General features: G+C 40.0%; 1 protein-coding gene across 1 annotated transcript in view; it reads right to left on the bottom strand.

Annotated features, from left to right (window-relative positions):
• LOC141946071 (VPS10 domain-containing receptor SorCS1-like) overlaps positions 1-17,499 on the bottom strand; it is a 296,692-nt gene that overhangs the window by 80,972 nt on the left and 198,221 nt on the right. The window contains exon 6 of the mRNA XM_074875239.1: positions 4,884-4,948. Coding sequence (XP_074731340.1) covers positions 4,884-4,948 — 65 coding nt within the window. The remainder of the gene's footprint in view (positions 1-4,883; positions 4,949-17,499) is intronic.

Here is a 17,499-nt window from a genome sequence, read left to right on the forward strand (position 1 = left end):
CTTCAGCATCCACAACCTCCTTATGGCAATGAGTTCCACAATTTCATTAAACATTCTCCCATACTCTTCTACTCCTTATTCTACTCCCATTCTCTTTCTACTCCTTATTTGAGAAACACACAAAATGACTGTTCTTTATCCATTTCCATCTGGTCTGAACATTGATTTGTGAAATGTTTATGAGCAATGCAATTAACCAGTAATGAAGATCAGTGAAATGAAGCCACCACATCTACTAACTACTCACAAATCTATTTTTATCCAGCTGCTACTCTTTCTTCATTGCATGTCAGAGTCAGGAATCTTTCTTTACATTGTGAAGTATATCCTCTGCCATTTCTGGCATAAGGATATAATTGGAGAAAACAACAGATGTCATTCTCCAGGACAAATACTAATCATGATCAGGAAAAGAAATCACTGCACAGGTTTAAGGCACTATAGGAAATAATTCACCACTCTAGCTATGGTAGCAAAAGATTATCAGGCTAGGTTGCCTACTCATTTTTCCACAGCAATGATTATTTTATTCTTCCTAGCAAAGTTCTGTGAAAACAGAAATTAAAGTCCTAGCACAACTTTGTGATTCAGACACTATTGGCCAGATGCTCAGTCCCTGTTGATCAGCAAGCAGAGCATGCCTGATGACCCCAGGTGAGGCTTTAGTCCTATCTGCAATCACAGCAGCATCTAAATTACCTTTCAGTAAGAAAAGCTGTTGTGTAAATCAGGACAGCAGAAGAAAAGTAAAGGAAACAAGAGTACTTTTTAAATATCAGCAGCTCTCTAAATTTTTGCCAGGACATTAGCAAACCTCTTAGCTTCTTTCATCCACACTTACCAAAAAAAACCCAACCATAAATTAAAAACTTTACTCAAAATCATTTGGCATCTATCTACATAAGCAAATGCCTATCTCATAAATGTAACAGTTGGTTTTCTTGACTTGCCTCTATAGAAACTGTCACTTAGCCTCTGAGTCAGCCTTGCCATTCTCTGGAGGGCCAATGGGTACCCAGTTAGTCTCCAAATGCCTTGTAGGAATCCATCTTTCTAAGTCTCACCAACAGTCTGGATTCCTCAGTAGGCATCATCTGAATAAAAAATACCTCCCACATCAATTAGCTTGAATCAGACTTTACTGGGATAACCCTCACTAGCTCAAATCAGATAAGCCCATTAATTAAGGATCTTTCAGGACTTGTATATTCTTTACAAACCTAAACCGCACATGTCTTCAAGTTTATACACCTTCTGAGAGCACTTCAAGCTGCATTTGAGCAAACCTAGATTTAACTTCCACCAGTCATTCTGCCTGCTGTCTGTAGTGGTGAATGTAACAAAGAGAAGCTTATCATGTGGTTAAGAACTGTAGGGGATTAATTGTCTTACTGGGGTGTTGACCTGAAACCAGGCAAAAAAAAATTATAATTCCTGTTGACTTTGTTGGCTCATCTTTGATCCTGTTCCAAAATCAAAGTGGAACACCAGGGACACACAAACGTACAAATGGAAATGTGAGATAAGGTTCATATGAACTTCTTCCAACCAGAAAAATCAGTTTTACCACTGTGCTCTCAGTCTCAGCTTGACTCAGATGGGGCCTGAAGCCGTTAAAAAAATAAACAAAACCATCACATTTGACAAGCTGAAAATTTGCCTGGTGCTCTCCAAAATTTACACAACAGGATTAAAAACATAAATGGTAATGATTAGCCCTGCAAATCTGTCTCCATCAATACAACTAAATTGCAGTCTGTACTCAGTGTGTTCATCCCTACCTGCATCCTAGTTTGATGAGACAGTGTGTTCAGAAGAAGTCCAGATTTTTCTGTATCCCGAGGAAAAAAAAAACAGTAGGGATAATGTGCACTCAGGTACAACACTGCTAGCCAGATCGTCAGCGGGTGTAAATCAACATACCACTGAAGTTATACTGATTTATGCCTGCTAAGAGACTCCTATTTTGGTCCTTGTAAACCTTTTACATTATGTATATAAACACAATAAATAAAATGCACAGACAGACCATAATCAGGGAGCAGAGATAGAGAGTTATTGGTGTTCTACTAGGGAAAGCCCAGTACTAAGTTTGTTGCTGACAGACATTCTCAAACAACGCTGCCAGGAAGATGGGCTAACACCGTACTCTGCTGACATTTCTACTTCTTCTCACCTAAATCTGCAGTTGTACTACTCAGCTTCTGCTGGAAAAGATACCAGCACAAGAATGAAGTGGTTTTTTTCTTATTTGTACTAAGTTCAGCAGGTTTTTGCTTAGTCCTTATATTTCCACTTCAGGATCTTTTATTTTATTGTACAGATTTTGTGGTTGTTTCCACACCACTCTCCTTTCTTTCCTTCTTTCTCCTTGTCTTGTTTTGGCAAGTCTACCTTCTCAAATTTAATCCCTTTATTGAATTTTTACACTTGGTTAACTCTCAAAAGAGGTATTGCAAACAAAGTATAAATAAGTAAATGAAAGAACATTTAAAAAAAAAACCAAACAAACACAAAATACCCAAGAAAAATTATTTCCAAATTACCCTCAACTTGAAGAAAATGTATCTATCTCACTTTAGCACACTCCATCACCCCACTGGCAGCAACACACATGCTTCATTCCAAAGGAGAAAGGTTTGTTTGTCCATTGGAGGGTCATGGTTACTTCATCCGGGAAAAGGAGACTGATTTAGTACTTAGAAGAAATCTCTAGTAGCCAAGACACCTGAATATACCAAGTTGGCCATGGTAACTAGAGGAATGGACCATGTGCACACTCTTAGTCTCAGTCTCAAAATCCTGTGACTTGCGGTGCTACCAAATATCTTCTGGCAAAAAATGCTGTGATATGTTCCAAGGTTACTGCTTTCAGCTACCTACCATAGCCCTCTGCCAGAGACCAACGCTTCCTGGAATAATGGGCAAAACAGCACGCACTTACTGAAAATCCAACACGTTTTCTTATATTGCCAATGAGCTGAGCTGGGGACCTCCTGATTCATGAGCAGAAGATTCATCTGAAGACTGTTTTGTGAGAGGGGTAAGGTTTGACACCACTGCTATACTTACATCAGTAGTTCTGTCACTGCCTAAACAGAAAAACTTAACTCGTGCTGCCTCATAACTAAGTAAATATAAGTGTGCAGAATCAGTTACTAGAGCTCAGCTGATAAGCAATAATTTGTTATTCTACAATTCTTTACCAATATGCCTGACTCCTCAGTGAAGCCAGTTTAATCTACCTGTTTTTTGGTTTTTACCTTAAGAGCTGTAATAAAGCACTCAAGGAGTCTTTTGCAGAAATGTGCTATAGCTGTGCAAAATGTTCTTATTGCAGCCTAAGAACTCAAACAAGACCATTCAAGGCATTTGGAGCATGGCACTTTCTCTGCCCACTGTGAGTTGAACATCCCTCAAAAGCATCACCAGAATATAGTTCCTTAAACATCAATTACAGTACTTCATCTTAATGACCTCAAATTCTTAATGCCTTATAACAGTAATATTTTGTGCTGAAATAGTCACTGTCCTGTTAAAATATTTCATTCTCATTTAGCATGTCCTAAGAGATAGAAAGCTTCATGTTCCCAGCCCTGCTGCCATGTTCAGGTAAGTGAAACTGAGAGGAGAAATAATAATCTGAGATCAGAAATGATAAGAAATAGAGATAATACTTTCTTTCATTTTTACTAATCTTGCATATCTTGAAATGGAAAGACCTTTAAAGTTTTATGGTTTCTATCGCAACTGTTTCTTTTCAAAATTCATCTTCCAAAAAATTCTCTTTCATGCTAAATTTCAGTGAGTTAAAAAACTGATTACCTTACAGTTACCTTTTCAGACAGTTTTCAAATTTCCAACAAAAAAGCTACACATTTTAAGTAACACCACTGCATTTGTGGGTACAATTCTGGGGAAAATTTTATTCATTTTTAAAGGAATTACTTGAGTGCATCATTAATACTTAAATATTGCAAATGTAAAAATCTGCTTGTTATGTTGCAGCAAAGCTGCTATTTACAGAGGAAGCAATATGGAATTACAATGACGAGATCTATGGCAGCCAGGCTTTCGGTGTCATGCCTGCCTGAGGCAATCCAGTGTTCTGGAAAAGAAATCCATGGAGGAAGACTTGCAAAGGTAGGGGAGCTCAAAGATAAACCTTGAGGAAGCATGGGTGGGAGGAGAAAAGGCCAGCGGGTGGCTTAGGGTGCCTGAGAGAATTTACAGCCAATTAGGAGAATATTTTGGAGTTGCAGGTAAAGGAGGCTCCTGAAATGGAGAAAAGAACCTCAAGAGGCAAAGCAGGGAGGGAGAGGAGCTGATGAAAGTGAAGGACAATGACAGGACAAGCAATAGCAGTGAAGGATACACTTGGGCTGGTCATTAGAAGGTTTCTAACGTGAGAGAAATGAGGCATTTTCAAAGGTAGTACCTAAGGCAGAGTATCCTTGGTCTGTTAAAACTGTAAAGCTACAAACAAGGTGATATTATGTACTGTGTGAAACAACAGCAGCTAGACTCTGTGACCCAGGAACTTCTCTCCAATGCCTTGTTCCCATGAACAAAAATCACATAGGAAGAAAAGTGCTGTGTATACTAACTCCAAATACTACTTATCACCTATTCTTCTTTACCATGCTCTTGGCTCCTTCCAAAGTCTGTTAATCCCAACTTTTTGCCTTGCTGGAAAGACTTCTCTTCTGACAGACCTCCCTTCGAACAGTCAAACCCCTCATATTAAGTGAGTGAATAACTAAAGAGAAGTCAGATTTCCTGACAGATTTCTCATATTCTTTTAACCACACATGATATTGTGTGGTTAAAAGAATACGAGGGCAGTCCAGGACACCACAGTATTTGGAAGCTGATGTACTTACGACCATCCACTGTCTTTGCCTCTAGGTGCACAAGATCAGGCTCTCTACCAGACCCCATCATAGACCTGTAAAAGATTAATACAAAGGCATTAAAAACAACAGATACCATGAATGTCTGAGATACTTATTCCACAGGAGATCCTGGTTAGCTGGACCTAAACTCATACTGACAAGTAAGAACTGATCATTTTGAAAGCATTTTGGCATTTTCCCTAAAATAATCTTGAAAATTTGAAAGAAATTCCATCATTTTATCAAATCAATGCCACTGTGTTTATGAGTTCTTTGTTTCCGACCCCTTCACTTCCTTCTGCCTGGAGACATGTCTGTGACATTTTGATGTGTCTCCTGGTTTGGTCAGAAGGATGCATTTCAGTTCTGGGTGGGATACAGAAGACTTTAATTGATGAGATAATAGTGTTTTCCAGCATAGTAATTACAGCTGTGCCTTTATATTGGACATTTTATGCACATTTGCTTAATTGACACTCTTAATGATCAATATTCCCTCATTAATTAAGAAATTTTAAAAACCCATTTCATCCTGAGACATTTTATCACTTCTGTTAATAAAAACTGTTCCATTAATAAAATAAATGTCAGGTTGACTCAGAAAATGACTGTTTGCTCACTCTGAATTAACAAGCAACAACATAAAGACATTGAGCACTGCAAATAAGGGGTTTACGGACTCCAGCTTTACTTCCATTGTTGAGGTTACCCTGGACTGGTACTGCTGGCCTCAACAACTCCCTGGGACAGTTCAAATGGCCAGTGGTTTGATGGACAGTCTGAACTATGGCAGTACTGACTGTAAGTATGTGTCAATCCCATTGTACAGCAGACCCAGCAGCATCTCTGACAATCAGCCTTGTTTCTGGTCTTGCTCCTGTCATCCAAGTCATAATCTTAGATTAAGGCTACGGGTTAAACAACCAGTTTCTTTTTAGTTGCCTGACATCCAAGTTAATAAACACATGATGGAAGAGAAACATTCATTTCCAGTGATAGACAAATTAGATGTTATTCTGTTCAAAGCCTCATTATTTTTCAGGAAATCTAAAGTGAAGTTCAAACAGTGATTTAGACCTTAATTCAGTTCCCACTGACTGCAATCAGAGGCAACTCCAGCCCTTAATCATCATGCGCATTAACTAATAACCATTATAAAAATGTTAACAATAACAAGATTATTTGTGTTCTGATTAATCCTTAGCTTGGCTTGACAAAATCTGTAACAATTCTCTAGCTAGAAAAGGTTGGGATTTTTTTGTTCTCCTTTGCTGAGCACTGGAAGTTTTAGAAAAGACTCCGAGCCAGCATTACTTTCACCTCTTCTCCAATTTTAATAACATTTATGGCAAGGCCTTTTTCTCCTAAACATTCAACTTCCATTTAAAATCTCTGCTTCCAGACAATTGACCCCAGCTGGGAAGGGAGTACCTTCCTAGAGCATTTTTCCTTTACCTGCTATCATCGGCAGATTTAGGGCCAAAATGCTGGGCCTTCTAGTGAAAAGTTCAGCTCAAGATAGATAGATGCCAGTGACAAATAGCTCTACAAAACTGCAGAAGGGCTAAGCTTGTAATTTGGCATATCTCTTTTTAATTCTTGTTTATTCAAGCAGTCCTTAAGCACACCTGGAATTGGACTATTGCAGAAGACACAGTACAGCTTTGTCAGTGCATTCCTCCTCCTGACCTCACACAGCCCCATGGAGATGTGAACCCTCCAGAGAAACAAGGATTATATTCCACAGATTTGAACACTTTGTCTCTTCAGAGACATGCAACAATGGTATTCGTCCAGCAAAGAACTTGTTGCCTTAGTTAAAGCCTGTGAATCAGGTGCTTTGTGCATTTCCTCCTCACAGTTCTATTCTGACTCCAAGAAACACCTCTATTGCATCTTCTCAGGCAAAGGCAGCTGATTCAAATGAGACATCTCACTGATGGATGGGACATGATTGTCACTGTTGTCTTCGCTTGTGATACAAGCCATAATTTACATCAAACTCTTAAACATCTTAAGAGCAGCATATAAATATCTGTACTCCCCATGCCCTGAAAGTTAGAAGGCTACAGCTGTAGTACCTGTATATTACTTAGTCTCACACTGCAACAGCTAGTATTGAGACTGCAGAAGCTTCAGCTCAAGGCAGAATTAAGCCATCAATTGTCCCAAGGATTTACAGAACAAGGATGGCTGAAACATGACTGGTGATAAACATTATTCATCTACTCAAGGGCTTCCTTTCTTTTGATATCTCCTAACCCCTGTGAATTAGAATTGTGATAAAAAACAAAGATGAAAACTACGGCCCAGAGAATCTAAGTGAATTCCTAAAGTCAAACAGGACATCTGAGGTAGAGGCAAGAACAATATCCAGGTCTTCCTATCTGCTAGATCTTTCTTCCTGCCTTAGAAAATACACATTCCATTGCTTTGATAGAAAAAAGGCTTAATTTACTTGTGACAACACAAGGTCAAAGTCAGGCCCATAATGTTAAATGATATCATGAACAATCAGTTGCAAAGGACTGGCAAAATACAAACACTTATCTGCTCAAATCAATATTCGTTGTACATAGCTGACATCCAGAAACATATCACTCCCATCCGGATTCTGCTGAGAGCTTACTGACCAGAACTTTTTTAATGTCACATTTTCTTGTATCATGCTGTTTTGTCCACAGCCCTGTATACAGGTTGCCCTGTAATATTTCTCTATACATACCTCCATACCACCTGAAAAGCCACATCAAGTAATAGTCATCTTACCAGTTATACACTATAGATATTTAACTCTGAGCAAATCACACTCAACTCTCTGAGGAACAGGCAGTTTTGCACTGTGGCTCATATGAACAGTGTTAGATATGACTTTGTGACAAGACAAACTTTATCCTAGAAAGGGCTGTTTCCATTGAATATAAGATGTGTGGACACTTACACTACAGACACCCACATGTGATCACATAAAGGTCCCAAAGCAGTAACACAACAGACTTGAAATACATTTATTACCTACATTTAAAAACATGAATTACAGATAAACTATGGATTGTAAGTAAAGGAGAAAGATGATGTCCTGGGCCACCTTCTCTCTGAGAGAGTAATGTTTTGTATAGTTTACCTTAGCTTTATTATTTACTATATGGTGCGTAAAAGCCTAGGAAATATTCAGAAATGCAATACTGATCATAATGAGCATATACAGGAGATAAATGCCATGCCCTTGGTTGCACTGCACCTGAGAATATGCACTCTGTAGGAAGACAGACATATCCTTTTATGTGCATAGGACAATCAGTTCTCAAAGCATCTACTGGAAACAGGGTGTTAGGAACTGTGGAACACACATTAGAAATCTTAAATTTTTAGTATGTCAACCAGATCTATTGATCATGCAGCTACAGTATTAGTGGGTTTTCTTGGGTTTTTCATTTGACTGGGGGAAAATAGAAACATCCTTAAAAGCTGAGGAGGACAATGTACTTCTACAAGCCTGAGAATTAATTAAGTAACAATGTTAAGCCCATGGCATCAGTATGAAATAAAATTAATAAACCTAACTGATTGTCCTGGTTTGAGTGAGTGGCAGGGATTTTTTGGTAGCAAGGGAGGGGGCTACAGTGGTGGCCCCCTGTGAGAAGCTTCTTGAAGCTCCCGTGGCTCCAAGTTGGACCCACCTTTGCACCAAGGCCGAGTCAATCAGCTGCACCTCCATGATAACGTATTTAAGAAGGGAAACCTGAGAGGAGTTGTGAGGAGAACGTCTGTGCAAACACCAAGGTCAGTGGAAGAAAGGAGAAGAGGGGGGAGGTGCACCGGAGCAGAGACTCCTCTGTGTATCCCGTGGTAAGACGGCAGGGCCGCCTACGGGTATCTATGGTGGAGTTGATACCGATTTGTGGCCTGTGGGGGGCCCCATGCCAAGCCAGGTGACTGCACCTGAAGAAGGCCAGGACCCCATGGGAAGAAGACCTTGCTGTTGTAGTTTGGTGCTGGGAAGACTGCAACATGCAGGGGTGACCCAGACACCCGTGGGAGTGACTCATGTCGGAGTTGGTTTGTGGAGGACTGTCTCCTGTGAGAGGAGGACCGCACTGGAACAGGGGAGGAATGCCAGGAGTTCCCCCACCTGAGGTGGAAGAAGTGGCAGGACTGGCTACACCCTCCATTCCCTGTCCCCTGCACCGCTGGGGAGAAGAAGATAGAGATGTCGGGAGCAAAGCTGAGCCCGGGAAGAAGGGTGGGATGGGAGAAGGTGTTTTCAAGACGTGATAAAGCTTCTCACAGTCCTATTCTGTCTCTTAAGTGTTGTTGTCGTTAGTGTCTGTATTAAATTTATGTTCTTTTTTTTCTTACCTTAACGAGTCTGTCTTTTGCCTGTGCCTTAAAGGATGAGATCATCCCTCCTTGTCCTTAGATCAAGTTCCTGGGTCTTCTGCTTTCCACCTTCTCAGGGTTGGGGGGAGTGAGCAGCTGTGTGGTGCTCAGTTGCCCTCTGAGCTCAAGCCGACATGGATTACAAAGAAATTCCAGTCCTCACTGATGACCAGATTTTAAGGCTCTTATACCAGAGTGATCAATAAATACAAGCTTCACACATGGAAGAAGGAAACTACATGCTGGATTTAACCTAGATAACACCAAAGCCTCAAACTCAGTGTTTCTAACTTGATACAACTGCCTGCTCTACTTCATTATATTTTGTGCACATGGTTAATGTAACCTGGTCAATGTACACTTCACAACCTAAACAAGGAAAAAGTGCCACGTATTCAATAGCTTATAAACCAAGCACCCTGCAAAGAACAGAGGTACAGATGAACAACACTCTGGGACCACCTCAGTTACTGATTTCTCTCAGAAATTTCTCTAAAAACAAACAACAGTCCAAAATTGTATCATTCCCTAGTCTGAGAACTTTTGTTAGCTATGCCAGCAGCACTTTCTTCTCATATTTCTCAATTCTTTTCTTCTCTTTCAGCATCTGTTCTCAAAGACCAATCACTCATATATCCACAAACTTTCCTTATTGCCACTGTCTATGTTTTCACTTTATGGTAAAAATGCCAGAATGCCCTTTCTCCATGCCTTTAATGTCAGGCTTTCTGTAATACTTCCTGAAATTTCAGTACAGCAGGGATATGCTTGCAACACTTTCTGCTGAACGGTGCCTATTGTATTTTTGCGATTAGCCTTCTGTGTTTTGTTGGTATAATTGTCTGGATGTTTTGAAATAAGAGAAAGAGTTAAAAAAACCTTTTGGGAAAATGAGGATTTAAAAAAGCAAAGGGGAGTGCAAGGCAGTGACCCCACTGACTTTACACAGAAGATGCTCACATTATGAAAAATGTAGGACCCCCATAGTCCTATTACAAAGTTGCTTCCTAAAATTTTAATCACCATCAAGCCTGCTAAGTAGTCATCTGCACTTGAGAGCTTCACAAATTGGTATCACTGACTGCAGCGCAGTAATTGCTCTGAATGCAGATTCTACATCCACCGTGAGAAGCAGCACAGGGAAAAGACCCCAAATCATCCTCTGGTTTAGAACTAGGCTGAACTAAACAAAAGCAGCCTGGAACTGCCCATTGCACAGCAAATGCTAGTTGGCATATTTCTGTAGTGACCAACCCCTTGCCATCCCTCTGTCTGAAACATTTCTAAAACCTTGGCTTCCTTGGCTTGTCAGCTCTTCTGAGCCAAGGAAATTCAACAGAGACCCTGTTATCCTGGGGTTTCCACCTCTTCTATCTTTTTTCACTTCTGGGGACAAAAGCAATTGTTTATGGATGCTGGGAACTGATGAGGCTTGCAAGGCAGTCAGACCACTCAGAACTGCAAAAAGGCATCATTGTGAAGATAGCAAAAGCTTCCACTTGGTGTACTTAATTTCAAACTACCATTTTTCATAAACAAAGAACTTGAAGCACCAGACAATAGAGGCTCCATCTCAAGGGTTTGTGCATTCTGTAAAGTAGCTTTGGGTGCCTTTGAGTTTGGATACTTGACTTCAGACACAGTAACACCATATCTAGGACTAAATGCACAAGAAACTTGATGCAAACATTTCATATGTATTCATTGTATCACACATGCTCACAGCAGCCAAGATCAAAGGTCTTTCAAGATAAGCAATAGAAGACAATGCTATTTTACAGAACCCTGGCCCAGAATGAAAGGCTGGAAGAACAGAAATACTACTACTATACCCTTTTCACAGTCAGAACTAGTGCAAATGTTGTTCATTCTTTATATTGGGATAGAGAAGTTATGCAGCCTTCCCACATCCTGGAGGAAATGAAAAAGTGCAGAATCAGGACTCCTACCACCATCCTTCACCTTCTTTTGGGGGGAAACAGGCATGATTTCTTCATGCAGCAATGGATGGCAGATAAATGACAGATAACAGCATGACTCTACTAAGGTGAGCGGAATGAGATCGACACAGTTCTGGCCACTTTGAGCTTATCAACACTGACTCAGAATAGGTTAGAAGTGGCTTCAATGCAATACCAAACAGAAAAGTGACACATCGCTTGGGAAATCCAGCCTGACCCCTCATCATCAAAAACGTTCATTTGCCTCTGTGCCCTCTCTTCTCCTTCCCACAACCTGTCCTGATTCTTTTTCTAGACACTAGACTCTAGTTTCATTCTGCAGATGACTTTGTGCTTAACATGTTATTTATTCTGAGATGTCTCCTGACCTTCAGCATTCCTTCCTTCCAGCCCCAATTTGAGCACACCTCCATCTCCACATATACTGCATTACACAGAAAGACTAATTAGCTGCAACAGACAGGTAGAAGAGAGAACACACTCTCAGAGATCCTTATGCCAAAGTTGTCCTATGAACATAAATATTCTAACAAGCTTTATCTTGTCACAATAGAGCTATAAAGTTGCTCTGTTCAGCACATGATAATGGCTTTGTAATTCAATTATTGGTAGAATTTGCCTTTGGGGATTTATCTTCCTTTAGCCTCAGCACTCATGCGAATCCCTTATCATAAATCTTGCCAATGCAAAACCAGCTCCCCCACTGCCTCTGGGACACATCCTGCCACTTCATGTTAAAAAACTGACAGCTTATTCCAACTTAGTGAATGGCAGATTTTTGTTTTTGTTTTAAAGGACAGAATGAAAATAACAACAGCAAATGACGTTCATGGAGTCCTCAGTAGCATCATTTTTTTGGTTCCACTGATGCTTCTATAACACTCTAAATCCTAATTGCCCTTCATAAAAATAGTAACATGTAGCAATGAACAGGGAGCTTTTTGTCCAAAGATACAAAAGTACTTAATAATCAACCTTTAAGTAACCTTCCCTGCATGCTACTGATTTGTTCAAGACCTATGGAAAAGTACAAGACCAGCAGGCCAAGTTAGAAATAGGGGTTGAGGAAAATTTTTGTTCTCAGCTTCATAGATAAACTCCACTGATTAGTCAAGAGCACAGGGACCTCATTGATTTGACCAAGATCACAGAGTTGTTATGTGGCAGAGACAAAAATAGAGGCTGAGTCCTCCAGGCTCCTTTTTCTTTTACTACTATGTTGACTCCATGAGGATTTTGCAGATACTCTCTGTTCCTTTTTTGCTTGCAGAGGTCAGTGAATCTGCCACCCCAGGGAGCTCAGTGTGGGATGGAATTCTTATGATTTCTTTAGTTCAGTCCCTATTATGTGAAATTTTACCTATTTTACTATTTCTGAAACATAATTTAAAGATTGCTTTCTAGCTTTAGCATCTCTTAGCCATATTCTCCTGTCATGTTTTAGAAACAAAGGGCCAGATTCCAGACAGGCATAAATCAGCACTTCATTTCTTTATATCTGGCCCATAAATCTCCCTTGACAATAATCTAATTAGATTTTCCCTGCTATATCTCTGCACTATTCTTTCCCACATTGTCTAATTAGGTGAAATGATAGAATTTTGTGCAATTCAACTGGCAGCCACTGGGCCATATCCATCCTATGGTATGCTTTACTCAGTTTGTCACGTTTTCTCTAGAACTGATAAAAAATAGCAGTGCAGTGAGTAAAGCTCCTACTTGTGCCACCTCACAACACTGACCCAGAAAAACAGGTGGCTGTTGCTGCTAACACTGAAATAGATGAGTAGGTAAATGGGAGTTGTGGTGTGATTTCCAGGCCATGGGGAATCACTTCTACTCTCACCATCATTTACAACCCTAGAGCAGGATTATCCATAGCCTTCAACCCCATGATGTCCACATACCCCACAGCTTCAAGGAGAGTAGCAAGCCAAGCCTTCTATCCTGCTGCAGTAACACCACAGCTCTCTGTGGGAAGCTCCAGAGATGAAACTTGGCTAAAACTCTGAAATAGGTGGATGTGAATTCTCAGGGAGGTAGGAGTCCATTTCTGGTAACACTGCGTGGGAGGAATGTCTTAACATGAGGATCTAAACTAAGTGGATAAAATTCAGTTACTAGGATTAGATCCTGATTTTAAGATAGTCCTTCTGTCCTACATCTCTTTTTCATATATTGCAGGAAACTTAAGACATCACACTGGTCTGAAGGGAAAGGAGAAAGGTACCCCCTAATTACAGCCTCTGAACTCAGCTCCCTAATATAATGGACCAAATCTACCTGATTTACTGCTTCTCTGCTGGTACAGTCTAATATGATCATGGTTTCCCACTGTATTAAGACGCATGTTTCTGGTATCTTGTAGTGCTGGGGCCCAGTCAGGGTGCTCCAGAGGAGGCCAAGGAGTCATTTATAGCAAGAGTGGAAAGTCAACTCTGGTAACACAGTATGCTACTCATTAAACATACCACAGAAAACAGCAGTGAAACCTTCCTGACACAGATCTAGACAAATTCACAGTTAACTACTATGTAACTGCCTCACCCTTTCAAGGGTTGCCCTTTATACATGCATACAGAGAAATCAACTTCTTAGTCCAATGCCCATTGAAAACTGACATGTTCCAGGGTCCTGTGTAGCACTGCAGACTTCTGCTACTAAGCCCCAAATCAAGATTTTGAACCTGGTATATGGATGTCTGCCTACTTCTGCAGATCTTTAATGGAGGGAAGTGGATGATGGGAGAGAAGATGAAACTCCTGGGAGTCTCTACTAATTTATAAAGCATCTCTGGATGATTTTTTAAAATAAGTCAGCTGAATCAGGAAAACAAAACCACACCAACCCATGCATCAATCAGACTGGGGCCTCTCAGTCCCAAAAGGTTTATTCAGGTGAATATACCTCTTCTCTCTATTCACAACTGGAGGACAAGACTCTATGGGGAGGAAGGGAGCAGAGTCATGTAAGTGGTCAAGAATCTGTTCAGTTACGAATTTTAGAACATTCAAGTTACTATTTTACCCCCATCTTTAGAACTCCTGTGATAATCAAACAAGGTTGAGAACATTTTTTCTCTCACACATGGAAGAACTCTACCAAACTAAGGATTTGGGACTGAGGAGTTATATTTTTCGCTGACAAATCTTGATTTGATTATGAGTAACAAGTTCTCTCAAGAGACTGCTGAGACCAGAGGATCTGCTTATTATAGACCCAGAGGACCAGAGGGCTATCAACCTCTACTGTGTGACTTTGGGCAATTTTCACAGAGTTGTCTAGGGAAGAAAGATACGTATTTCTGATCCCAGTTTCTTAAGAACTAAAACTTATCATAAATCCAAAGAATCTAAATGATCTTTCAACAGCAACAGGCAGAGGATGCTGCATGACTTTTTTCTGTCCTTGCTGACTGACATGGGGCTGGCAAGTTTGTATCTCTGGAAGCCAGACAGGAATAAAATTCTAATTCCCAAGATAAATCTGAGAGATTTCAGCCTTCATTTGTACCAAAAATATAGAGTTACATCAGAGTTCAGCTGCCTGAGAACTGTAAGCAGAGGTTTTCACTAAATCTGTTGAAAAGCCAGTGGGATTTTTAGTAAACTCTGCCAGCTGAGAGTATGCTTCCTTGTACTCTGGCTGGGCAGGATGTAACACTGACCTTTCTGGTGAGAAAATGGTAAATGTCAGGGGCACTGAATGGTGACAAAGTGCTCTAATATGTGTTACCATCACTAATGTTAGCAGCAGCAGCATGGTAAGGGCCAAGGAAAGGCATGGTTGCAGATTTGCCCTTCACTGTGATCCCTGGCAGTGTTGCTTGCCGGCAGCCCATCTGTATCCTTAGGCTGGCAGCCATAAAGTTCCCTTAAAATATTAGCAAGGTAATAGCAGCCTGTGTTATAGAGGCTCAAACCTTCAGTCTGACTTTCTCCCAAAGCCAAACTTCAACTAGAAGCAAAAGTGTGGTGTTCAATTCAGAAAAAAAAAAAAAAAAAAATGGAAATCAAGCAAAATTCACTACTCTTGCTATTCCCCATCAGTTGCTTAATTCAGATCTCCTGAAAACTGTCATTGTTCCCTCTGTGATGTGCCCCTCTGGCATGTGCACATCTCCGCCATATTTAAGCTATGAAATACACATATTTTTAATTAAATTTGTAGTACACTTCAACTCATCAGGTATGGCTTCTGTGTTAGATCAAGCAGATAATTTTCTGGACAGGCTGTCACAATGCCCTTTGATTGGCATCTTCCCTGTCAGACTCCAGCAGTTGCCCTGCGGTGATTAAAAGGTCTTGTTCAGCAATACACAGCACCATTTGTAAACAGCCCAGATACCATGCCATTTAGATTGCCTCAGCCCACCTGGGTGGGCGTGCAAATCTCACCAAGCCAAGATCTGACAAGAACACTGGGACAGTTCACCCAGCTTGCTCCAACTGCTTGAATATAATGAAGTTTTTAACAGGGCTTTGACACTTTTTTCCCTTGATTTTCAACTCTTTCAGCTGCTCCAATGAACACAGTCAGAGCTTTTAAAATACAGTCTCTAGCCTCATCTGGAAAAGAAAAGATATATACTCTCTAATTCTGCTCTGAAGATTAACTTTCTTTGCCACTGCTCATAAAAGAAACACAGATATAGCCGTATCTACTCATCTGTCCTCCCAGCTGCTTACCAGTTTATCTTTTTCTCTCTTTCAGTGTGTGTGCATATTTTTGTATTGTTTGAGGGGAAAGGTTGGTTGGCTGCTTTTTTACCATGTTTGCATCCATCTTCTTTTCCTTCTCATACTCAGAAAAAAAACAAGACACGGTGGAGACATAGCAATATCTCTTACCAAACTGATGTATCTTCTGTAATTTCTTCAGGGAATCATTATCATCATGGACACATGACCCTACCAGGAATGAGATATACTATGATATGGTTTTACTTCTAATCAGTCTGTTATGCCTATGAGGTGCATGAAAGCCCTCAGCTGTATTTTTTGTCTAATTAAACTAGTCATCTTAGAATCACAGAATGGTTTAGGGTGGAATGGAGTTTTACAGATAATCTATTCCAATCCAATCCCCTGCCATGGGAAAGGAGATCTTTCACTACATCCGGTTGTTCAAAGCCCCATCCATCCTGACCTTGAACACTTTCAGGGATGGGACATTCACAACTTATCTGGGCAAGGATCTCAGCACCCTCATAGCAAAGAATTTCTTCCTTATATCTAATATAAACCTATCCTCTTTAATTTTAAAACTGTTACCCCTCATCCTATGACTACAGTCCCACCAGTACCTACAGCACCAGTAGAGTCTCTCTATTTCTCTTGTAAACTCCCTGTTTAAGTACTGAAAGGCCACAATAAGGTTTCCCTGGAGTCTTCTATTCTCCAGGCTGAACAACCCCAACTCTCCCAGCCTGTCTTCATAGGAGAGGTGTTCTAGCTCTCTCATCATTAAAGTGCTTTGATCTTCTTGAAGTATGGGGTGGTATTTATTTTGTATTTCTTCTACTTGAATGTCTGGGTGCAATACTCAAATAAGTGGAAAAAAAAAATCAATAGCACTGATACAGTTAATGATTATAACTTGATGATATAATTTACTAGCCTGGTTTTTCTATTGTTCATTTTATGCTAGTTTTTAAGACTATTTTATTATTTGGCTTTATTTCTTTTTTTCTCCCCCAAGTTTTTCAAGGTTAGGTTATAATTAGAATTAGCTGAGAATCTTTTCAGAAAATGTTTCATTTTGATTAAAAAACACTACATTTTGCAGACATTTTAATGAGCTTTTTAACCTTTTATTTTTGTTTTTTTAGGGCCAGCTCTAATTGTGATAGCTTGACTTACTGACTTTCAGAAAATAATTTCTGGCTGAAGGCATGACTTGATCTGAGGACCAGAATAAAAATCTAGCTTTAAATGAGCAATTTCTGCATATATATCTTGGCCATATTGAACTATATGCACTTTGACTAGGTTTTTTTGCAACTACTGGTCATGAATGTTTCGATTTGCAAGTCACAAGGTATCACTATTGAACTTTGACTGGATGACTGGACCACTTTAAAAAGCAAGAAAAAAAGTAAAGTAATTTCTAATATGACTGATTCACCAACTGTGTTCACATTTGTATTCACTACAAACCAGCATCTTTGCCAGAAAAATGCCACCATAGGAATGTATGCTGAAAATCACCAAGTATCACAAAAATAAACTCAGAAGTATTTAGATAAAGCATTTATCCAACTC

This window comes from Strix uralensis, chromosome 7, assembly GCF_047716275.1.
Source record: "Strix uralensis isolate ZFMK-TIS-50842 chromosome 7, bStrUra1, whole genome shotgun sequence".
NCBI classification, from domain to species: domain Eukaryota; kingdom Metazoa; phylum Chordata; class Aves; order Strigiformes; family Strigidae; genus Strix; species Strix uralensis.